Source organism: Ictidomys tridecemlineatus, chromosome 6 (genome assembly GCF_052094955.1).
Source record: "Ictidomys tridecemlineatus isolate mIctTri1 chromosome 6, mIctTri1.hap1, whole genome shotgun sequence".
In the NCBI taxonomy this organism is placed as follows: Eukaryota; Metazoa; Chordata; class Mammalia; order Rodentia; family Sciuridae; genus Ictidomys; species Ictidomys tridecemlineatus.
In genome coordinates this window covers 50185446-50210727 of record NC_135482.1, presented here as the reverse complement: position 1 = coordinate 50210727, position 25282 = coordinate 50185446, and the positions used below count along the sequence as shown (strand labels likewise).

Genomic DNA, 25282 nt, shown 5'->3' with positions numbered 1-25282 from the left:
TTTCTGTTGTCAGATGCTGAATCCCCAACCGGAGAAGACCTTTATACGAAATAAAGCAGCCCAAGTCTTCGCCTTGCTTTTTGTTACAGAATATCTCACTAAATGGCCCAAGTTTTTTTTTGACATTCTCTCAGTAGTGGACCTAAATCCAAGGGGAGTAGATCTGTACCTCCGAATCCTCATGGCTATTGATTCAGAGTTGGTAGATCGTGATGTGGTTCATACATCAGAGGCAAGTAACTTCACATCAGTTTTTAGTTTTCAATGTAGATTTTGTAGGAGAAAATGACCTCATAATTTAAAAAAAAAAAAAGTGGAAATTTTTTTTCCTTTAGACAGTCTTATGAATGATTATAAATTTACAGAGCATTTTGAATTTTGTTGACAAAGGAACTTAAACCTGATTTTTTAAAAGATATATATTGAAATTAGAGTATTACATTGGAATTTTTAAAGTAGGCAAATACTTTCCCAGTGAAATACACAAGTTGATTTTTCTCCTGTGAATTTGTTGAGAAATATAGCCTGCATTTAATGCTACTGTATGGACCCTGAGCAAGGAAGAAACATTGCTTATGAAATGTCAGTGTTGGCTTCTATCTTCTTATCACATAACCCATTATCTTAGTCTTCCTCTGTTTATTAACCAATATAACTTTTACCTTATTCTTAAAGGACACAACAGAAATAGCTTCAAATGTGTATAATTGAAGATCATTGTAACCAAAGTATTTAAAGTAGAGGGTATTATGCATTTTATTATTGCCACTTTCTAAATAGTTTTAGTTTTGTGTTTACCTAATTTTGAGAACTAACTTATCTCATGCTTAAGATTTCTAAGTAATGCTTATTTATAGTTTATGTTTAGTAAGAAAGAAAGTCTGCTACTGAGGAATAGAATAGAAAGAGGAAATACAAAGAATCACAGGATGTGATTTTAGAGCTGATAAGTAGAAAACCATTACAGGGAATGTGTTAATAAGTCTGGAAATTTAGTGTAGAGGAAATTACTGTGTGCAACTATATTCTAGTGTCAAACATTTTGTAATCTACTTTGTATGTGGTGGTGTTTTTTTTTTAGGAGGCTCGTAGGAATACTCTAATAAAAGATACCATGAGGGAGCAGTGCATTCCAAGTCTGGTGGAATCATGGTACCAAATCTTACAAAATTATCAGTATACTAATTCAGAAGTGACATGTCAGTGCCTTGAAGTAGTTGGGGCTTATGTCTCTTGGATAGACTTATCCCTTATAGCCAATGATAGGTAAGTATGCCTATAATTTTTTAAAATATAGAATGGCAGAGTACAGTATCTAAAAATCATGAGTTTAAAGTATTTAAGTATTTTTTTTCCTCTTCTATCAGGTTTATAAATATGCTGCTAGGTCATATGTCAATAGAAGTTCTACGGGAAGAAGCATGTGACTGTTTATTTGAAATTGTAAATAAAGGGATGGACCCTGTTGATAAAATGAAGCTAGTAGAATCCTTGTGTCAAGTATTACAGACTGCTGGGTTTTTTAGCATTGACCAGGTTAGTAAATTTACATCAAAGTTTTAAAAATTGTTGGAACAAATGAGAGATAATAAGTTAAACATATTAAAAGCGTTTTCTTTTTTCTAAATATTGAAAACTGTCCTTGAAATTATAACTACTAGTAATAATAATATTAGTAGTAGTACTAATATAGTAATACTACCAAAGAGCTGTACTCAACCCCTAAACTACATCCCAACTCTTTTTTTGTTTAGTTATATGTGATAGTAGAATGTATTTTGAGATGTCATAATATACATGGACTACAACAGTATAATTTTCCATGTTTGTGGTTGTACATGATGTGGAGTTATAGTGGTCATGTATTCATATATGAACATAGGAAAATTATGTCCAATTCATTCTATTCTTTTTTCCCATCCCCCCTCCTCCAAATGCCTTTTCTTGAGTCAGCATCTGCATAACAGACAGAACATTTGGACTTTGGTTTTTTGGGATTGGCTTATTCCACTTAACATGATAGTCTCTAGTTTCATCCATTTACCACGAATGCCATAATTCTTCTTTATGGCTGAGTAATATTCCATCATGTATAAGTATCACATTTTCTTTATCCATTCCTCTGTTGAAGGGCATGTAGATTGGTTCTATATCTTAGCTATTGTGAATTGAGCTGCTATAAACATTGATGTGGCCTGTCCCTTTTTGTAAAATAGAGACAGAGTCTCAGTGAGTTGCTAAGTCTGCATTTGAATTTGTAATCCTTCTGCTTCAGCTTCTTGAGCTGCTGGTATTACAGGCATGCAAGGGCACCTGGCTACTGATTGTTTTATTAGTAATCTTTGATTTAAAAAATAATAATAAAATGGTGAGAGTAGAGTCTCTTTCTGTAGGAGAATTGTTTAAAGATAATGAAGGTAATCTAAATTTGAGATCTAGCTCTACCCGTTCCAGTACTGGGTATTGAACCCACTGGTATTCAGCCACTGACCTACCCAGCCCTTTTAGTTTTTTGAGCTAGAGTCTTGCTAACTTGCCCAGGCTGGCCTCAAAACTTGGAATCTGGCTTCCCTTAGCCTCCTGAATAGGTGCAATTATAGGTGTATGCCACACCCATTTTACGTTTTGGCTTTAACACTGATCTGAGACAGGTTATTGTAATAGTTTTATGCCCTCATATGATAGTTGAGGCCCAGATTAAATAGTATCAGAAAGAACTGTGGGAATCTATTACACACACTATAATGTGGCAACATTAGCTTTATTAGATCATGTTTACTAAATTTAGCAGTTTAGGGAGAAGATTGTAAAGCAACAGCTCTCTTTTTAAGCTTTTATAAAGTTTGTAATAGCCATAGGACTATAATCATTAAAAATATTTACTTTAAAGAGTACTAGTGAATAATGTATTAGAATAATTCAGATTCTGAAAATCCCTTAGTCACAATGTTGGAATTGTTAAATGTCTCACATCAATTTAAGATTGAATCCTATAATTGGCACTGGACTTAGACCAAAGCTTTCTTCCTCTTATTCTTGGAGTAGGTGGTTATAAATTGAGATCTATCTTGATTGCTTATAGGAAGAAGATGTCGACTTCCTGGCCAGATTTTCTAAGCTGGTAAATGGAATGGGACAGTCATTGATAGTTAGCTGGAGTAAATTAATTAAGAATGGTGATATCAAGAATGCACAAGAGGCACTACAAGCTATCGAAACAAAAGTAGCACTTATGTTGCAGCTACTAATTCATGAGGATGATGACATCTCCTCTAACATTATTGGGTTTTGTTATGATTATCTTCATATTTTAAAACAGGTAAGTCTTTGTTTTATTCATTTTTGTTCAGCAGATAATTACAGATTAGAAAAATGAAAAAAAGAAAAACCCATAATTCTATTACCCAAAGAAATTTACTATTAGTTACTATTTTCTGTTTCTTTCTTTTTTTTTTTTTTAAAGTTAAAAAAAAAACTTAGGTCAGAAAACAAATGACAAAATTCTATTTACTGTTCTAAAAGTTTGATAATTATAGTCTTGTTTTTTTCATTTGGAACCTGTATTTATAAATTATTAAGTAGTTTTGTTATTTTAATTTCATGTACATTATTTCTTATAAGTAATTTTTGCAATTAAAGTTTTTCCTGCTATTTCCAGAACAAACTTAAATATAATAGCATGTGGCTTTTTAAAGAATTAGTATTTCACATTATGATGTTAGATGAGAGCCAATTGGGTTAATTGAATCAGGTAAGCTTAAAGTAGTTAACATAAACATAAAGTGGTTAAAACATGTCTGCATGTATACTTTGAAAAATTTTAGAAGTATGGAAAGCATGATTATATTGGTAATCCTGCTGTGTCTTTCTTAAGGAATATTTCAAATGATGAGACTATCACTTTCTATCTGGTAATCTCTTTATTTGCCAAATGCATAATACATATTTTTCAAAATCAAATTCATCTACATGTCTTTGTCTCAGGTTTACTAGAAAGACAATTACTAGATCTTAGGTATATTTTAAACAAAATGCCAAACTACCCTCCAGAAATGCATATGTATGTCTAGAAGATCCTAATTGATGGGGAAAATATTCTAATAAACAAGTATAATTTTAGGAGACCTACTAAATTATTCCTTACTTTTTTAACAGCTTACAGTGCTCTCAGATCAGCAAAAAGCTAATGTAGAGGTAATTTGCTTCTTTATACTTCTTTAATCCAATAATAGATTTTTTTATCTGGATTCTGCCTTGAAATGTGGCTTAATTTCAAATTATATCCAACTAAAGGATTGACAAAAGCTGTCTTTTTTTAAATTTTAGGCAATCATGTTGGCCGTTATGAAAAAATTGACTTATGATGAAGAATATAACTTTGAAAATGAAGTAAGAATTTTTGTGTTAAAAGAGAAATTAGTTTTATTTTTGTTTGTGTACAGCAAATTAACATTTCCAGTTTTTATTATCTTGAGGTCCTTGAAACAAATAATATTTGAAAAAATCAAACTACTTGATTGATGTAGTCTTTTTATTGATATAGTCTTGTTTATATTGATGTCAACCTTTGGTAAAATTAGTGAAAACCTCTTAGTATTTCATTTTTGATGTTTGAGCTATTAACAAAGTGTTTTAGGGCTGGAGGTATAGCTCAGAGACAGAGCATTTGCCTAGCATACACAAGACCCTGGGTTCTATCTCAAGCAGTGCAAAAAGGAAAATGGAAAAAATCAAAACAAAACTACTTTATAGCATTGAACTTCATAAAATATTGACAATATTATCAGTGGGCATGTCTTACTTTGTTTTATTTAATAAAAATGACAAATTGAGGCCCAGTCAGTAGGCCTCAAAATATCAGTCTGAATGGGAGGGTGGAATGAGGCTTAGAGTTGTTCAGGAATGTCAATGTTAGAATCAACTTCTCATTAAATGGAAATGCCATTAAATGCTTGCTGGGAATTCAGTCATGGTGTGTGCTGAAATATTCTACTCAAGCATTCACACTAATGGTGTGAATGACCAATAGAGAGCATGGGAGATATCATATCTAATATCTCCAATCATACAATATTACTTCTGGTCTTTGAGGTAAAAAGAGAATGAACAAGGGGCTGATAGTGTCAGAAACCAGTGAGAACCTGTTCTGGCTCTTATCTTATCCCTAACTTCCTCCCTGTACTATTTCTGGCTATAAGTTTTTAAGGACTTGGCCTGTGTTCAGAAATACTTATTAGTGAGTAGGAGTAGGAAAGCTACTAAGCATATTGATATTTCTATATTTTAAAAATTGATGAAAAAATAACAATTTGAAAGTTACAAAAACTATAGAACTTAATGTTTTATTTGAATCTCTAGGCCTTTTAAACTTTTTAAATGATTTTAACCTATATCATAGGGTGAAGATGAAGCCATGTTTGTAGAGTATAGAAAACAACTGAAGTTATTGTTGGACAGACTTGCTCAAGTTTCACCAGAGTTACTGCTGGCTTCTGTTCGCAGAGTTTTTAGTTCTACGCTGCAGTAAGTTTTTTTAATTGTTTTTGTAATGAGCCCACTTCTTTCCTTTGATCCCTGTTAATGGTCTAAAATAAGTGATAATCACATAACTTATTAATCCATGTTACTTATGTGTGTCTGAAAATGAAGCATTTTTGTTTCCATTATTTGTTGATCTTTTGTTTTTTCATGTAACTTTGATACTTGGCAAAATTAACAATTGCTATAACTTCTTAATCATTAAAGAGGCTTTTGTTGGTGAGTTACTGTCCTTTGTATCATTGGTTGTATAAAAAGTGTACATTCAGATCTCACAGACATATTATACCTTGGTAGGAACTGGCAGACCACACGATTTATGGAAGTTGAAGTAGCAATAAGATTGCTGTATATGTTGGCAGAAGCTCTTCCAGTATCTCATGGTGCTCACTTCTCAGGTGATGTTTCAAAAGCTACTGCTTTGCAGGATATGATGCGAACTGTAAGTATACTCAAGATAATTTTTTTAACATAAATTTCTGTTTTCACTGTAAGCTAATGGAGATTTCTTAATTGTTAAAGCTTATATTTTTATACTGTTGCTTTTTAATGTTACAATAAATAAAAATTGGTTCCCTCGCTTTCTCCTGCTCCAGTTGGTGACATCAGGAGTCAGTTCCTATCAGCATACATCCGTGACGTTGGAGTTCTTTGAAACTGTTGTTAGATATGAAAAGTTTTTCACAGTTGAACCTCAACACATTCCATGTGTATTAGTAAGTATGCACTTTATTCTAGACTTATTTGCAGCTGATGACCAGATAGTATTCTTTCTGTGTCCTCTGTGAAGAATCTAAAGTTTTATCTTCTAAAACAAGTCCTTAGGAACTTGTTCTGTTGTATAAAATTAGTTGTATATTCTTGGTTCCTCTCTTCTAAAGGCCTCAGAAGTAAAATTTGTTGTGAACAAAAATGTAGCCTGACAGCAGCAATAAAAGCCTTGAATAAATGCAGAAATAGTAAAAGTGTCTCTCTTTCTTTAGATGGCTTTCTTAGATCACAGGGGTCTGCGGCATTCCAGTGCTAAAGTACGGAGCAGAACTGCTTACCTGTTTTCTAGATTTGTCAAATCTCTCAAGTAAGGGTAAAATTTCAGATGTTATGGTTAGCCCATTTTTTTTAAGCTATGAAATAAATGTATAAATTATTTTCCAAGAGCCTGGGGTAGATTTAGTCCTCTCTGTTTAAGGCGTGCTTTACTAGGTATTCCTTTTTTATGTTATGACTTTTCCTCGTTAGCCAGGTACTTTGTCCAGAACTAACAGGTGATTTGTTTGCATACATTTTGGGGGCTAGAAATGGAACTCAGGGTTTTGTGCACATTAAACCCAGGCTCTTATCTCCTGTCCCCTGTTTGTGTACTTCCAGTACTTCACTAATGGTATTTGTTAGTTTTTTAACCGATAATTATACCACAATTACTCACCAAATGCTTTCTCTCATGTGCTCAAATATATTCCTTGGATATGCATTTTTAACCTAATCCATTTTGTCATGTTCGTTACAAGTACCTTTTTTGGCATATAAAGTATTTTATTATTAGATTTACAAGATCATAAGTCATCTTGATAGTCCATCACAAAAGAGCCAATAGAGATATTTTTAAAAATTAATCACAGCTAGCCTTAATTGTCAGATAAGGCTATCTCAAAACCAAACTGAACTTTAGTTCTGTCCTAAATAGGGATTTGGGGGTTTTTTTGTTTTTGTTTTTTGAGCCCTGATACTTACTTGTGATTTTCTTTTTTGTCTTATTCAGTAAACAAATGAATCCTTTCATTGAAGATATTTTGAATAGAATACAAGATTTATTAGCCCTTTCTCCACCTGTAAGTATCTTCCTTTCCAAATATTTTCCCCATATGTCATTGAGGCCACGTGTACCATGAGCTTTTGCCTTTGTGGGTTTTGTTTGTTTTTCCTCCTGTAACTGATAGTAGGGAAGATATGTGTATGTGAGGTTTATTTGTTCTGTTTACCAAAATTTGATATGGTAAACAAAAAAGTAATGGAAAGGAATCAAGAACGGACTTATTAAATTTGGTAGTGTGGGATATAGTCTCATTTCTTTGTATGTAAAATGAAGTATTTAATGGAGAAGACAAAAATTCAACTTTCAAATTATTCCCTAACATTACCGTTGTATAGCCATTCTTAGGAAATGCTACTATATTATGAAGTTTTTTGTATGTGTATTTTCGGGCTTAGGATAAAAACATTTAAATTCTAATTTATGTCCATTTAACTACAACAATTTAACTTGCATTACTTTTGTAAGTACATTTTGACTTCTGTTTTTTGTTTTGTTTTTTAGTATTAGAGCTTTATGGTTATATGTAGTAGTTGGGTTCATCCCAACAAACTAATACTTATATGAAAATCATTTTCAGTTCATGATCCCCTCCTTTTCCCTCCCCAACTTATGTTTTGTGTAAAACAAAATACTAACATTCAATTTATGAAAGTTATTAATAAAGGTGCCATTTAAGAATGTTAAATATAAAATAATGCTTTGTTAAGTATGCATCTGTATTTAGGTTTCAAGAGTTATATAACATCACTGCATGAAAGATTATTAGTAAATTAAGTTACTAGTAAAGTTAAGAATTAGTGGATAATTTATCATTACCTGCATTTTACAAAAATCTGTGGATTAAAGTATTTCACCCAATTCATGCCAATTTTCCTTGGCTGTATCTTTTTTTGAAGGGGGTGGGAACACTCAAACACTGAGCCACAGATTCCCTATTTTTGTATTTTATTTAGAGACAGGGTCTCACTGCATTGCTTTGTGCCTCACTTTTGCTGAGGCTGGCTTTGAACTCACGATCCTCCTGCCTCACTCAGCCTCTCAAGCTTCCCAAGTACAAGTGTGCACCACTGAGCCCGGCTTTACTTTATCTTTTTTTACTGTATAGTTAGACCTGGTTGAAACTGTAATGTTGAATATTGATGACTTATTAGAGTTGAATGTTCATTTTAGAGTGCGCTATATTTTTTAAGATCCTTTATCTTTGTGTTCTCAATTCTCAAGAGATAATTCCTAGCACGTACTTAATAAATACTTTAATTACTTTTAAGTGGGGATATCTCTCAATATATAAAGAATTCTTTTATAAAGAATCTTTTGTATTGTCTGTTTTAAGACTGGGTTTGTATGATTTATTAATTTGTGTATAAACCTAGAGAGTCTGCTAATCCCTCCCCCCTTTTTTTCTTGGCCTGAGTACAAAAATGTAAAAAATAACAAAACTTGTTAGGAAAAATTAAGCCAGTATATGGAACATTTGCTTGTGCATGAATAGATTTTTTTTTCATTTACAGTCTTATTTTTATTATTACAAAATAACTGATGTTCTATATTTGTGTGTTATCTGTGTGCTTTTTTTTTTTTTTTTTTTTTTTTTTTGGTACTGGTGATTGAACCCCCAGGTACTTTACCATTGAGCTACATCCTGGGCCCTATTTATTTTACTTAATCTTATTTATCATATTTTATTTTATTTATTTATTTTGGTGCTGGGGATATAACCCAGGGGCACTTTACCACTGAACTATATCCCTAGCCCTTTTTATTTTTGGACAAAAAGTCTCAACTAAGTTGCTGAGGCAGGCCTTGAACTTGCAATCCTCCTTCCTCAATCTCTCAAGTTTCTGGGGTTATAGGCATCCGCCACCACACTTGGCTCTTATTAAATTTTTAAACATTCTTGTGAATAGTAGTTTCTATAGCGTAGAAATAGTCAAAGCCTTTCTGTATAACTGTTTAGCCTTATAACAGTCTTACAAATAAGAGTTTTACAAAAGGAAATAAGAAAGCTAATTAATAATGATCTAATATTATCATTTGCAAAGTCTCATTAGGACTTTTTTTTTTTTTTTAGTGCTGGGGATTCTGAGTTGTACCCCAGCCCAGGACTAGAATTAGAACCATGATCTTTTGAATTCTAATTCAGTTTTCTTTCTATTGTATGGTTATAGGAGAAAGTTTGTCTTCAAGGTATTTGATCTGTGAGATGATGTCCCTGTCCCTCTTGTACTTAGTCTGATTAAATGAATGGAATTTAAAAAAAATTTTAAATAAGACTAAATTTTATTCTAGGAAAATGGTTACCAGTCCTTGTTAAGCAGTGATGATCAACTCTTTATTTATGAGACAGCTGGAGTACTGATTGTTAATAGTGAATACCCAGCAGAAAGGAAGCAAGCCTTAATGAGGAATCTATTGACTCCTCTAATGGAGAAGTTTAAAATTCTGTTAGAAAAATTGATGCTGGCACAAGATGAAGAAAGGCAGGCATCTCTAGCTGACTGTCTCAACCATGCTGTTGGATTTGCCAGGTAAGCATGATTATAATTAAAATTGTAAAGTGTGTATCTCTATACAGCAGAATTACTTAACTTGAATCCTTTAGGATAGGCACACACATCTGTGTTTCCAAAGATGGATTACTGAGAGAATTGTTGAAACTTTATTCTTCTCAACCCAGTGAAGTAGAGGATTTATCTAAAGAAGAGAACAGACCATGTACCATTCTACATTTTTATCTTGATGTCTAAGTTCTTAACCCTGTTCTCTGAACTTTTTTTGGTATAAATTTATTGTGTGTTTAGCTAAAGTGTTTGTATACTAATGAATATTGGAACATCTTGAGTTGGTCTTAGTACTAAGGCCTCTTTTTAGCCTTTCCATTGTGTCTTGAAGATCACCCAACCAGCCATTTCTTTCTTTCTACCCATACTTGTCATTGGCAAACAGTGAAACCATGAAAGTTGTAGTGGTTGCTAATTAGAAATTATATGAGAAATTGTCCTATAGTATTTCTTTTCAGCATACTTTATCAGGGTTTTTTTTAATATTTATTTTTTAGTTTTAGGTGGACATAATCTATTTTATTTTTATATGGTGCTGAGGATTGAACCCAGTACCTTACGCATGCTACGTAAGCATGCTAGGTGAGCGCTTTACCTCTGAGCTACAATCCCACTCCCTTTATTAGGATTCTGTAAAACATTTACATAAATTCATACAAGAGGAATTATGGTAACTACATCTCACTTATTTAATTTCAGCCTTTTATTTTGTTATAATAACTGGAAGCAATAGTTCATCCATAACCATATTAGCTAAATCATGATGTGGAAAATAAAGACACTTTTAAGTCTTGTTAGTTTTGTAATTGTTGTGCATTGTATGGAATACTCCATAATACTTTTGAAGAATAAAGTCAAATTCTTGTTGCCTGTTTTTTTCCTTATGTAGTCGAACCAGCAAAGCTTTCAGCAACAAGCAGACAGTGAAACAGTGTGGCTGCTCCGAAGTTTATCTGGACTGTTTACAGACTTTCTTGCCAGCCCTCAGTTGCCCCTTACAAAAAGATATTCTCAGAAGTGGAGTTCGCACTTTCCTTCACCGAATGATTATTTGCCTAGAGGAAGAAGTTCTTCCATTTATCCCATCTGCCTCGGAACACATGCTTAAAGACTGTGAAGCAAAAGACCTCCAGGAGTTCATTCCTCTTATCAACCAGATAACGGCCAAATTTAAGGTACCCCAAACCTTCAGAACTCCAAGACTCATTAGACTTATCTTCACATGTGTTTTGGATTTTGTCCCTTTTTAATTTATTATGAATTACTTGAGGACATGTGTCATATAAATTTTTATCATTTCCCAACATCTAGCACACTGTCTGACACATGGGTCAAGATAAAAACACCTTAGCTACTCAAGTTAACAGAAGAAAACTATTAGTATGCTACTGAGGATATGGCTTAGTGGTAGACCACTTGCGTAGCGTACACAAAGCCCAGAGTTCAATCCCCAGCACTACCCAAAAAGAGAGAGAGGGAGAAAACTACTAGTATACTATTTTAGAAAAGTAAATTAAAACAGTATTGAGTCCTAAATGTCTAAAGAGGTGAATAAAAAGAACTGCAATTTAGGTATCTAAGCAAGAGTTTAAAATGACTTCAGTTTACTAAAGTTGTGTACAAAGAAATTTAAACCAGGTATAAAATAGCTAATAAAAATGGCTAACATAATGCTGAGTTCAGTGTCTATTCAAAACATTTTTTGCATATTTTCTCGTTTAATCCTCATAATAACTCTAAGTGTAGGAATTATATCTTACAGATGGGGAAATTGAGGTACAAAGAGGTTAAGTAATTTGCCTAGGGTGTATAAAAATCATAGAATTCCAATCATATATCTTGATTTATAGTTTAGCAATAAAATTCATTTCTTGGGAGTTAAATTTGAAAGTAAACTACATGGTAATTTTTTTATTGTGAATACCTACTATTTAATCTGAATCTTAAGCTATAGGAAATGAGTTGAAGTTAATTATTTTTTTTTCCAATTTTTTTTTTTGGTAGATGGACACAATACTTTTATTTTGTTGATTTATTTGTTTTTATATGGTTCTGAAGATTGAACCTCATGCCTCACAAGCCTAGGCAAGCAATTTACTACTGAGCTACAACCCCAGCCTGAAATTAATGATCTAAAGGCTTTCAGTAATGTTTGTATTATAGAGATTCTGCCTTAAAGTTGCTAATTTACTAACTGAATTATGTACATCCATTTCCTAAATAGAAACTCTGAAGGGGTATTTAAAAATTTTCCCTTAGCCAGGCACAGTGGCACACACCTATTCCCAGCAGCTTGGGAGACTAAGACAGGAAGATCACAAATTCAAGGCCGCCAGCCTTAGCAATTTAGTGAGGCCCTCTGTCAAAATAAAAGTACCTCTAGATTCATTCCTCAATAACAAAATTCAAAGATTTCCTAAGTTTCGCATTGAATGTCTTACTTGTTTCTGAGGTAGTAATAGTTATTTCTTATCTTCAGATACAGGTATCCCCATTTTTACAACAGATGTTTATGCCCTTGCTCCATGCAATTTTTGAAGTGCTGCTGCGACCTGCTGAAGAGAATGACCAGTCTGCTGCTTTAGAGAAGCAAATGTTGCGGAGAAGTTACTTTGCCTTCCTGCAAACAGTCACAGGCAGCGGAATGAGCGAAGTTATAGCAAATCAAGGTGGGGATGCATGCCATGCCCAATTTGCTTAAGTCCTTGTCACAGTTGTACATCTATGTGCGTAAGGGTAAATTGAGGTAAACACAAACTTTTGAAGTAGTTGTATGTTGACTTCTAAGAAAACGGTGCATTTTTTTTTTTAAATGAGTATTTTTTTTTAATATTTATTTTTTAGGTGTAGATGGACACAACACAATGCCTTTATTTTTATGTGGTGCTGAGGATCGAACTCGGGTCCCCCCTCCCACCCCCACCCCCGTGCCAGGCGAGCGCTCTACCACTGAGCCACAATCCCAGCCCGTTGCATTATTTTTAGGATAGAAATCAATTTCATGTTTAGCACCTTAAAATTGATTTTTATTTAGTTTATCTAAATTAGTATTCTTAATTGCTTCTTTACTAATATAAATAGTGTAGTGACCTCTTACCAGAGTTGATCTTATAATTGAATCTTTTTTTAAAGTATTTTTTTAATTGTCAATGGATTTTTTTATTTAATTAGTTTATTTATTTATATGTGGTGCTGAGAATCAAACCCAGGGCCTCACACATACTAGACAAGCACTGTACCACTGACCTACACCTCCAGCCCCTGACAGTTGAATCTTGATGGCCAGTTTATCATCTTGGAATTAAAAATGTACAGGACTAAATAGATCAGCATAAGTAATTCTGTTATATAGGAAATCCAGGGGACAAGATATCAAGAGAATATTATCTCCCCAGTACTTAAAATTTATATGCCTAGTTAATATTAAAAATCAAGGGACCTTATCAGCTTTATAAACACTTATGACTTATTATTATACATTAAGTGAGAGATTCAGGTTGCCTTTCTAGTTCTTTTTGAAATTAAACTCAGGTTTTGCTCTTTAGGTGCAGAGAATGTAGAACGAGTGCTTATTACCATTATCCAAGGAGCAGTTGAATATCCAGATCCAATCGCTCAGAAAACATGTTTTATCATCCTCTCTAAGTTGGTAGAACTCTGGGGTAAGATAACTCTTTGTTTCGTTTTGTTTTTTGCAGTACTGGGGATGGAATCTAGGGCTTCACACATGATAGGCGAGTGCTCTCTACCACTGAGCTATATCCCCAACCTGATTTTTTTTTTTAAGCCTTCATTCCCTAGCTTGTTTCATAGACTCTTAAAGATGAAATTGAATCCTAGCCCAAGCATAGACAAGAATTAGGAGTTGATTTTTCCCTGGTGATGAATTAATTGATTTTCTTTATATATGAGATGAAAATTAAATTCTCTTGACAGGAGGTAAAGATGGACCAGTGGGATTTGCTGATTTTGTTTATAAGCACATTGTTCCTGCATGTTTCCTGGCACCTTTAAAACAAACCTTTGACCTGGCTGATGCACAGACAGTATTGGTAAGCACCTAGAAATCCTGTTTAACTTGTCTAGATCTTATATGTTCAAAATTTCTTCTTTAATGCAGATTGTTTATATTTTATTTTTTTACTTGAATGATTTTAAAATAAATTTAATTAATTTATTTGTGTAGTGCCAGGAATCAAACTCAGGGTAATAAGGCAAGCACTCTACAACTAACCTTCACCACTACCCCAGGATTTATTCTTTTAAAGGTTGATAATACCTTCTGGACCATTTGTGGATTCCTATTGGATCCCAAGGCTAAGAATGAATATTTAAAATTCATCTCCTTCAACTTTAAAAACCAAGACATTTTCTAGGACTTTGAAGCAACTATATGCTACAAACGTAAAACTTGATTTAGTAGTTTGTTCCTACTACATTTTTGTTGTTGTTGTTGTTAATGGTGCCATTTTTTTAATACTTCTATTTTGTTTACTTATTTATTTTTTTTATGTGGTACTTGGGATTGAACCCAGTGCTTCACTTATGCTAGGCAAGCACTCTACCACTGAACCACAACCCCAGCCCCTAACTATTAAGAGTATTAAATGGCAAACTGATAGTTTGCCAGGATCATATCTTCAGAGTACTTCAAGTCAAATACTTGCCATTTTCTCACATCCTCACAATATAGTAAAAGGCATATTTCATAATTGTAATTTCCTTTATTAAAACCCCATTTTGTTTTGAGGTTCTTTGTTTTTTATTTTCTTTTTCTATTCAATATACTTACTCCTTGGGCTGGGAATGTGGCTCAGGCGGTAGCGCGCTCGTCTGGCATGCGTGCGGCCCGGGTTTGATCCTCAGCACCACATACCAACAAAGATGTTGTGTCCGCCGAGAACTAAAAAATAAATATTAAAAATTCTCTCTCTCTCTCTCTCTCTCTCTCTCTCTCTCTCTCTTCTCTCTCTCTTTAAAAAAAAAAATATTAAAAAAAATTCTCTCAATATACTTACTCCACCTGCCTGTTACTGTCTTTCTCTTCCTTCTTTGGAAATAAATATTTCCTTGGAAATTTAGAGCTGCATATTTTCCTGGCAATGGCCAGGGAATAAACAGTTGTGTCAATAACCAAGAATTTACTATATTAAGATTCTTAAACTTCTTTTCTACAGGCTCTCTCTGAGTGTGCTGTAACACTGAAAACCATTCATCTCAAACGGGTAAGGTTTGATTCATGCATCTTCATTCTCATGTGTACTATTGGTTATAGTTTTAATTGTGTTTGGCTCATGCTCTTCAAAGCAGTATCTTTAGGTATTCAGTGCTGTTTTGGGGTGTTGGGGAAGGGTGAATGAAAGTAGCAGTATTTGTTATTATCCTTCATGTTTTGGGTAACAAGATTTAAATGTTTTGGTTTGACAAAGGATATGGAAAATCTTATCCAGAATTTTAAGATCTAACTTCAACGTAGCCAGATTTCTCCAGCTTCTTAGTATGACAAATGATTCGAGATCTTCATTATTTCAGAACGTCTCATTCTTCCTTGTTGATCTAATCATTTCTAAGAATCATAAGTGATTGTGGGTATTTTAAATAACTAATTGGTTGCCAATTTTTTAAAATAAGATTTTTTTATTTCCTCTTAACAAAAATCCCTATCCCCAGCTTCTCCAGGAACCTGAATGCTAGCACAGGAATAGCATTTCCTCAATAGCAGCAGTTCCCCCACTTCCTAAAAGAGCATGAGCTCTTATTTACCAGTCTCATTTGAGCCCTGTCACTTATTTGAACTTGAGGTTTTTATTATGACAGAGACTTGAAGGGTTTTCAATTCAGTAGCATTTTCTATAATCTGCTTTATGCATTTGTGGAGCTCAGAATTGAGAAGGACCATTGCATAACAGTGGGGTTATTTGAGATGTTGAACAATCATAGGAGGTAAGCAGAGAATATAGATTAAAGGAAAAGGAGAAAAAGGGACCTGAGAGTTTTTTTGTTTTTTTTTTTTTTTTTTTTTTCAATCTTTTTAAATTGTAGATGGACACAATACCTTTATTTTATTTATTTCTTTACATTTTTATGTGGTACTGAGGATTGAACCCAGGTATGGCAAACACATTACCGTTGAGCCACAAGCCCAGCCTGGACCTGAGAAATTTTAAGTGATGAATGCAGTGTTATTTTCCCTCTTAAGTCATTTGATTCAGTAGCAGTAAAATTAAACATGAAATCCAAATGTTGACCCAGAAAAGAGTGTGTTAGGCATGATATATTAATTTTATTATGATAAGTGTTACTTTCTGGTTAGGCCATCAACATAATAATTCTTTAAGTTAAATTCAAATTAAAAAATGAAAGTCATCTTTTTCATTTTTTAAGTATTGAATATGTTAAATTTTCTTACAGCCAATTGCAAAAGAGAAACCATTTTTAAATTGTATCCTAGGTTCCTTTGTAACTGCCATGGCTGAGTGGGGTTTATGTGTTAGTTTGTTGAGTTTTTTTCCTTCCACCAAGCTGATGAGAGAGAGAGACAGTGTTTATAGGTTTTAGCATGCAGAAGTAGTAGGAGATGGCTTCCGTTGAAAGTGGTGGTTTCAGAAGCCCATTGATGTACTTTTTTAGTAAAGATTTAATCAACTGAAGACTGGATAACTCATCATGTGTGTTCCTGGGTCTTAAGTTTCCTCATCTGTGCCTTCTGGCTACTAAATTACCTGTACTCTAGTTTAGGAAAGGAAAAGAAGGTATCCTTTTATTGTTGTTATCTTCTATAATATATCTTTCTTGCCTGTATTTTATTTCCTAAAGATGGTCATTACCCTGATATTGGGCATATCTTTTCTCCATGCATCCACAGACAACTTGTAATCTATACACTGGTAGATTGACAGGAGCACCTTCTTTTGCTGTCCCTTTCAGTACAGGGAAGGCTGTGGCATTGTGACCTGAATTCGGAAGTAATATTTAGCAGTACTTAACATTAAATAATGTTAACATGTAGTGAATGCTAAGTCCTGTTCTAGGAGCTTTATATTTATTAATTCTTCAAATCCTTACAATAACCTCATTTTTCAGATGAAGAAACTAAGGCTCAGAGAGGTAAAATAGCCTACCCAAGTTTTCCTAGCCAGGGAGTTGAACACAGGGCCTCAAACATGTAAAGCAAATGCTCTACCACTGACTTACATCCCCAGCCCTTTTTATTTTGATACAGAATCTGAGTTCCCATTCTGGCTTCAAACTTGCCATCCTCCTGCCTCTGCAGGAGAATCCCTAGAAGTGGGATTATAGGCATGTGTCACCACAATAGGTTTATCTATTAAAATATACATGTGTCATTATAGTTTCTTTTCAAGCATCATTAATATCCAGAAAGAAAATAACTTTGTTATAATTGTCTTTTACTCTTTTTAGGGCCCAGAATGTGTTCAGTATCTTCAACAAGAATACCTGCCCTCCTTACAGGTAGCTCCAGAAATAATTCAGGTAAGAGCTGTCCTGGTAGATTTTGCTCTTAATTTAATAAAAGAAGTTTGAGTATATATTCAACCTAAATTTTTGTTCAAGAAAGCCAGACTGTTGGAACGACCAACAATTAAAAAAAAAAAAAAGAAAGCCAGACTGTATACACCTTGAAGTTTTGCTGTGTACAGGAGTGGAGTCCAAACTTCATAAGATCTAAGAAATTGAGTGGGGAAAAATTATATTTTTATTTTCTTTAACATCTAACAAAAATTTAATTTCCTACCATTGTGTAGATGACAGATCTCAATAGTAGTAACATTCCCTGTGACTTTTTTTTTTTTTTGAGAAAATTTTTTTGTAGTTGTAGATGGATAGAATGTTTTTATTTATTTTTTTGTGGTGCTAAGAATTGAACCCAGTACCTCACACATGCTAGGCAAAGCACTCTGCCACTGAACTCTGGCCCCTATGACTTTGTTCAGTAAAAATCACAAATAATTTCATGTCACATGAGTTGATACATATATCTGGAAATATTGTTTATGCATGTCCTTGTTTTACAATTATGAGTTTTTAGGTTCTGCCACTACACTTTGTTACCTATTAATAAGTCTTATTCTATCATACTTTTTGGGCAGGGGGCTTATTACTGGGGATTAAATCCAGGAGTGCTTTACCTCTGAGCTACAACTCCAGTGACCCTCTCCCTGCTTTTTTCAATTTATTTTGAGACACAGTTTTGCTTAGTTGCTAAGACTGTGACTAGGACTTGTGATCTTCCTCTATTAGCCTTCTGAGTCACTGGGATTACCAGCATGTGTCATCATGCCTGGTGCACACATTAAATATTTTGATAACTATAATTCACTATAATTGGTTTCCTTTGTAATCGTATGGTATTTTTTTATGCATTTTAATAAACATTCTAAAAGGAGTCTTACAGGCTTCCCCAGACTGCCCAAAGGGACCCTATCATGTAAAAAGCCTCTGTTCTTGCTGGGTGTGGTGACACATAGTGATAATCCCAGCAATTTGGAAGACTGAGGCAGGAGAATCTCAAGTGCAAGATCAGCTTGGGTAACTTAACAAGACCCTGTCTCAAAGTAAAAAACAAAAAGAGATATTGCTCAGTGTTATAGCAATCTTGAGTTTAATCCCCATTATGATGCACACACAAAAAAATATACTCTTTGTTCTGAAGATTTATGCCAAGTTTATCAGTGTATGTGTTGTAAATACAAAACTTTTTTGAGGTAAGTGATCAAAAAGTTAGCCTACATTTTTATACTTTTATAAAGGATATCTTTTAGTTATTTTCTTTGCATATGTGTTTCTAGACTTCAATAGTATATGGAGCTAATGAGGTCTGAAACTTTTCATTACAGCTAGAATTAAAATCTCTTGTATAGATTCTAAGGTTTCGGTTTTCATCAATGGTGTTTTGGGGGTTTTATGGGGTTTTTTATTGTGGTTAAAAAAAACAACATGAAGTATGCTTTTTTAACATTTTTAAGTGTATAATGTATTATTGTTAATTGTAGGTACAGTGTTGTACCTATACAACATTAGACAAATCTCTAGAAGGCATTAATTTTTCATAACTGAGACTTTATGTTTCTTAACAAGTCCCATTTTCCCCTCCTCTAGCCCCTGGCAACCACCATTCTGCTCTGATTTTATAAATACAACTATTGTGGTTACCTCATATAGGGGAATTATGGAGTATTTGTATGATCAGCTATTTCACTTAGGATAATGCTCTCAAAAGTTCATCCATGTACTTTTGATATTCATTCTTGTAGATGGCAGGACTTCCTTTATTAAGGCTGAATATTTCACTATGTGTGTATATACCACATTTTCTTTCTTCATTAATCTATCAGTAAGCATTTAGGTTATTTCCACATCTTGGCTATAATGCTTCAGTGAACATGGGAGTGTTGATATACCTTAGCAATCTTGATTTTTCTGATAAATACCCAGAAGTGGGATTACTAGATCGTATGACAGTCGCTTATTGTTTTGTTTTTTGGTATCAGGAGTTAAACCCAGGGGGCACTTAACCACTGAGTGATATCCCTAATCCTTTTTTGTGTGTTTATTTTTTATTTTGAGACAGGGTCTCACTACATTGCTTAGGGCCTCACTAAATTGATGAGGCTAGTTTTAAACTTGTGATCCTCCTTCCTCAGCCTCCCAAGATGCTAGGATTATAGGCAAGCACCACGGCGCCCAGCATGGCAGTCATATTTTTAAGAACCTTTATACTTGACTGGGGATGGAGCTTAGTGGGTAGGTAGCTTAGCATGTGTAAAGCCCTCTGGGCTCAATCCCAGTACCAGTAGAAAAAAAAAAGAAATACCAAACTGTTTCCACAGCAACTGCATCATTTTACATTCACATCAGCAGTTAAGTTCCTGTTCTTTCATACTCACCTGCTCTCATCTTTGTTATTGCTATTTTGTGTTTTGTGTTGTTTTTTGAGGTAGAGTCTTGCTAGGATGCCCAGACTGACTTCAAACTCATTTTGGAGTTTGGGCTCAGGCCATTCTAATATCTGGGATTACAACCACAAGGCACCATTCCCTGCTTTGTGGGGTTTTTTTTGTTGTTTTTTTTTTTTTTTTTAATAGTGGCTATCCTACTAAGTGTGGAATGATAAGTCTTTATTATTTCTATTTCCCTGATGATTTGTGATAATTGAGCATCTTTTTATTTTTTTATTTTTTTTAAATTTTTTTAAAGAGAGACGGGGAGAGAGAACTTTAATATTTATTCTTTAATCATCAACGGAAACAACATCTTTGTTTTGTATGTGGTGCTGATGATCGTACCCGGGCTGCACGCATGCCAGGCGAGCGTGCTACCCCTTGAGCCACATCCCCAGCCCCGATTATTATTTTTTAAATTTTACTATTGAATAGTAGAAGTGCCTTACATATGTAACCCTTTATCAGCTACATGGTTTGCAAATATTTTCTTCCCTTCCATACCCATTCCATAGCTATTGCTTTTTCACTCTGTTGCTTATTTTGCAGAAGCTTTTTAGCTTGCTATAGCCCTGCTTGTCTATTTTTACTTTGGTGCTTGTACTTTTTCATGATGTCCATGAATTCATTGCCAACACCAGTATCTTGAAGCTTTCCCAGTGTGCTTTCTTCTGAGTTTTACAATTTCAGGTCTTTTGTTTAAGACTGTAGTACATTTTGAGGTGATTTTTGTGTATGGTGTGAGATAAGGATCTATTTTCATTCTTCTCTATGGGGATATTCAGCTTTCCCAATGATATGTGTTGAAGAAACTATTCTTTTCCCATTGTATATTCTTTGCACCTTTATCAAAATTGGTTGACTGGGGCTGCAATGTAGCTCAGTGAGACCATGGGTTCAATCACCAGCACCAAAAGAAAAATCAGTTGACTGTATACGTGTGGATGTATTTTGTGGCTTGATTCTGTTTCTTTGGTCTGTGTGTCTGTCTTTATGCCTATACCATACTTATTTTTGTTGTAGCTTTGTAACATCTTTTGAAATCAGAAAGTATGATGAGTTCAGCTTTGTTCTTCTTGAGGTTAATATTGCTAATAAGGGTCTTTGTAATTCCATATGAACTTCAGTAGTGTTTTTTCTTTTTTAGTAAAAAATGTCATTGGGATTTTGATGATAGAGATTGCTTTCAAACTATAGCTCACTTTGTTTTTTGTCTTTGGAGTTAATAAGCATTTTGTCAACCTGATGGAGCAGGGGTATTTATTTAGCATCTCAGCCAGTGAGTGCTCTTTTCCTCACATCCTTATATGCAGATGCATAAAGGGGGTCCCTTGTATTGCAGTTAGATTTCCACAGTCTTTCTAGTGGCAGAAACCAGCTTTCCTGTGGTCAAAGTAACTACCTAGTCCCACACAATGGTTTTCAGAGTTGCTTTCTAGTTTCCCTTTGTCTCTGTGGGTAGTGGCACTAGGCCCAAGTAAAGCATCTACCCTTCCATTTCACAGATGCATTCCCGTAGAAAATACCTTTAAGGCCAAAGTGGACTGGGCAAGAGAACTTCTCCTGTTCCTCTTTCTGGAGGGTTTTCCTTATTCTTACCCATGTTTGTTTGTTTGTTTGTTTCCGTTTTGTTTTGTTTTTTTAATGTGCTCTGTGATCTCCTTACTGCTCTTGATCTCTACATCCACCAGGATCTGCTCTCCATAATCTAAATAGAATCACATGAGGGGTGATGGTGTCATGTTCTTAAGCATCATAATCTGCACCCAATGGTTTTTCTATTGGATCTGAGGTATGTTGAAAGACAAGTTTTTTTGGTGCCAACTGAGCTCCCTGTGCATGTTATAATTCACTATCGTGGCCTGCACCAAGTCCCTGACCACTGTGTCACTTGGACCCAGGTATTGCAGATGGGGAAACATCCCTTCATGGATGTGGTGGCCAGCTTAAGCATCAAGGAGAAAAGAGAGAGCAGCAAATGTCACATTACTGGCAGACTTCATGCCATTTCTCCTTGGCACCAATTCCATTTTTGGATCACTTTGGATAGTTATGGACATTTTAACACGGGATGTCTTTCAGTGATGTCCTTTCAGAGTTTTTATGGCTAGGGGTAGAACTTGGTGGTAGAGCATTCACCTTGCATGCATAAGGCCCTGAGTTCAGTACCCAGCATTAGAAGGGTAGGGGGTGGAGAAATGTCCCCCCACCCATGGGCTGTTTTTTTGTTTTGTTTTGTTTTTGTTTTATGGGGGTGGGGATCGAGGGAGTACTGGGGATTGAACTCAGGGGCACTCAACCACTCAGCCCCAGCCCTATTTCATATTTTATTTAATGAGACAGGGTCTCACTGAGTTGCTTAGCACCTTGCTTTTTTTGAGGCTGGCTTTGAACTTGCAATCTCCCTGTGTCAGCCTCCCAAGCTGCTGGGATTACAGGTGTGCACCACTGCACCTGACTGCCCGGGTTATAATAGCTGGGTTTTTCTCCCATATTTTTATTGATGTATTATAATTATATACACATAATTTTGGTCAATATCTCCTCCCTCCCCCTGGTCCCTTTCTTCTACTCTACTGGTGTCTCTTCAGATTTTTTTTAAATATTGGGGGGTTTTTGTCCCCTTTTTTTGGAACTGGGGGTCGAACCCAGGACTTTGTGAATGCAAGGCAGACGCTTTGCCACTAATCTCCATCCCAGCCCTTAAAATATTGTTTTAATTGTAGATGGACACAATATCTTTGTTTTTATATAGTGCTGAGGATTGAATCCAGTACCTCACATGTGTGAAGCAAGCACACTACTATTGAGCCACAACCCCAGCCCTCCCTTCAATTTTCATGATATCTCCCACCTAAAAAACAAATGCTTTAAAAACTTTTTATAATGCTGAGATTTTTTTTTTTTTGCTTTGTTTTTGTTGTGCTCAAATTGAAACCAGGACCTTATGCATACTAGATAAGTGCTCTACTTTTGAACTACATCCCCAACCCTATAATCCTGTTTTTTAAAGAAGCACTGAAAATTTGGAAATAGTTATATAAGTAATCATTTTTATGAAATCAGTAAGTAATTATTCATGTGAACTCTTAGCCTATGAGCAATAGAAATATACCACTCAATTATAGCTAATATCCTTCCAGATTGCCAAAATAAATTTTCATATTTTTATCTAGTGGTTTGATTATAAAAGATAGTTTAAGGGCTGGGGTTGTGGCTCAGTGGCAGGACACTTGCCTCACACATGTGAGGCACTGGGTTTAGCACCACATAAAAAAATAAACAAATAAAGATATTGTGTCCGTGTATAACTAAAAAATATTTTTTTTAAAAAGATAGTTTAAGCTACCTCGGTCTCCATTTCTCATATGCCTTGTATTCTGACAACACTTTCTGATTAATTCTACTTTAAAAAATTATCTTTATTTTGTTTTTAGATCTCACTCTACTGAGTGACCCTTTACAGCTGTAGCAATGTAATTTTTGTCCTGTTTGCTATTCTCAGGCATGAGTTTACCTTGTCCAGGAGAGGCGTATGAAGGCAGCCTGTCTATTAAGTTTTCTATTTGAAAATGCCTTAAAATTTTTTTGTAATGAGAATCTGTTTGGGTTGATTTTTATAAGCTGTATAGAAGTACTATGGATTTGAAACAGTCTTAATGTACATTTATAAGTGTATAGATAAAGAAAATATGGAATATATATGTTATATTATTCAGCCTTAAATAAAGAAGGATATTGTCATATGGTAAAACATGGATGAACCTTTGGATCATATGCAAAGTGAAATAAATGTAAAAATGGTTAAGATGGTAAGTTGTGTTTTTGCCACAATTTAAAAAAAAAAAAAAAAGAGCTAGGCATGTGGCACATGCCTGTAAACCTAGCTACTTAGGAATCTAAGGCGGGAGGATTACAAGTTTGAGGCCAACCTCAGCACCTTAGTGAGATCGTGTCTCAAATTAAAAATTAGATAAGGGCCGAGGATGTAACTCAGAGGCAGGGCACCCTGGGTCCAAGCCTGAATGAATGAATGAATAATAAATAGTTATTTTTTAATTTTGTTTTTTTAATGGTACTGTGGATTTGAATTAAGATGGGTTTATTATTAACATATCTATTCTCTTTCCTGCCCCACAGGAATTTTGTCAAGCACTTCAGCAGCCTGATGCTAAAGTTTTTAAAAATTACTTAAAGGTAGGTATTTGGGAAATTTCTATATCTTCCTACAATTAGGTAATACTTGAGGGCCCAAAGAGAATATATATATGCTGTAGTTACTTTGGGATATCTTGTGCTCTAAACACTGCTTCTAAGATCTGCAGTTACAGATGTTTCCATGAAACCCCTCTCAACTAAGCTCTTAGAAAAGATCATATGAAGTTAAATATGCACACCAAATGTCTACATACCTTGAATGTATTGTATGAAAATGCCAGTCTCTTTGACAGTTCCATGATGTAAGTAAATAGGAACATAGGGGAAAAAAACAATGTTCAAGAACAGCTGCCCATATTAAGTTGAAAGGAGGGAGTTAAAAATACATAAACAAGGGCTGGGATTGTAGCTCAGTGGTAGAGCCTAGCACTTGCGAAGCCCTGGGTTCGATCCTCAGCACTGCATAAAAATAAGGGCATTGTATCCAGCTACACCTAGAAAATAAATATTTAAATATATATATAAACAAAAGTATGAATTGTTTGCTTACATCCTATCTTGAAACATTTGAATTGTGTAATAGACAAAAAGGAGAATCCTTAGGTTTGCCTTCAAAGCTCTTTTTATTTTGCAAAATCACTGAATTAAACAAGAAAACCCTTGTAAGTTGGCAAGAAATGCCAAATGTTTATTTGGTATTCATATTTATAGTAAAATTAATGAGAGGAAGATTATGTTGTTTTCACCTAGGTCCTCAGACATTTCACATTTTGTCTATTATCTTCAGTAAATTTGAGAGCAAAACAATGTACTAAATTTCTTGGTAGCAGGTAATGAGTGAATAACCTGGTTATTTTGCCCAAGACGTTCCATAGAATTCATAATTCAAAAGACTTTATTGAGTAAATAGTTAAAAGTGTCATCCTTTGACTGATTCCAACATCTGCCCTTGTCAGTTACTTTCATAATTATAGTTTCGTAGCTTAAACATCTCAAAAGAATTTGTGTGGGAGAATATTGAGAACTATTTCTGGAAATAACTTCTGTTCAGTAAATTTTAAATCAAACTTGATTAGAAGATCAAAGATCTTTAAAGATCAAAGATCAATTGATCTTTATTAGATCAATAATATTATAGGTACATTATAGAAAGTTAGTGCTCTGAATGTTACTTATTCGATCTGTACATCCTTTATGAAGTGATGACAGTCTTAGTAGTAGCATTATCTCAGTGTTAGAATTATTCTTCT

At 34.4% G+C, this 25282-nt stretch overlaps 1 protein-coding gene across 2 annotated transcripts in view; it reads left to right on the top strand.

The window, feature by feature from the left end:
• The window catches only part of Xpot (exportin for tRNA), a 41096-nt gene that overhangs the window by 11733 nt on the left and 4081 nt on the right, over nucleotides 1-25282 (top strand). For both annotated transcript variants that reach the window (XM_005328693.4, XM_040280379.2), the window contains exons 6-24: nucleotides 14-232; nucleotides 1082-1266; nucleotides 1368-1536; nucleotides 3083-3319; nucleotides 4156-4194; nucleotides 4327-4389; nucleotides 5399-5523; nucleotides 5836-5980; nucleotides 6135-6254; nucleotides 6522-6616; nucleotides 7298-7367; nucleotides 9641-9879; nucleotides 10802-11087; nucleotides 12392-12581; nucleotides 13458-13574; nucleotides 13849-13964; nucleotides 15090-15137; nucleotides 17335-17406; nucleotides 24015-24071. In XM_005328693.4, the coding sequence (XP_005328750.1) occupies nucleotides 14-232; nucleotides 1082-1266; nucleotides 1368-1536; nucleotides 3083-3319; nucleotides 4156-4194; nucleotides 4327-4389; nucleotides 5399-5523; nucleotides 5836-5980; nucleotides 6135-6254; nucleotides 6522-6616; nucleotides 7298-7367; nucleotides 9641-9879; nucleotides 10802-11087; nucleotides 12392-12581; nucleotides 13458-13574; nucleotides 13849-13964; nucleotides 15090-15137; nucleotides 17335-17406; nucleotides 24015-24071 (2592 nt within the window). The remainder of the gene's footprint in view (nucleotides 1-13; nucleotides 233-1081; nucleotides 1267-1367; nucleotides 1537-3082; nucleotides 3320-4155; nucleotides 4195-4326; nucleotides 4390-5398; nucleotides 5524-5835; nucleotides 5981-6134; nucleotides 6255-6521; nucleotides 6617-7297; nucleotides 7368-9640; nucleotides 9880-10801; nucleotides 11088-12391; nucleotides 12582-13457; nucleotides 13575-13848; nucleotides 13965-15089; nucleotides 15138-17334; nucleotides 17407-24014; nucleotides 24072-25282) is intronic.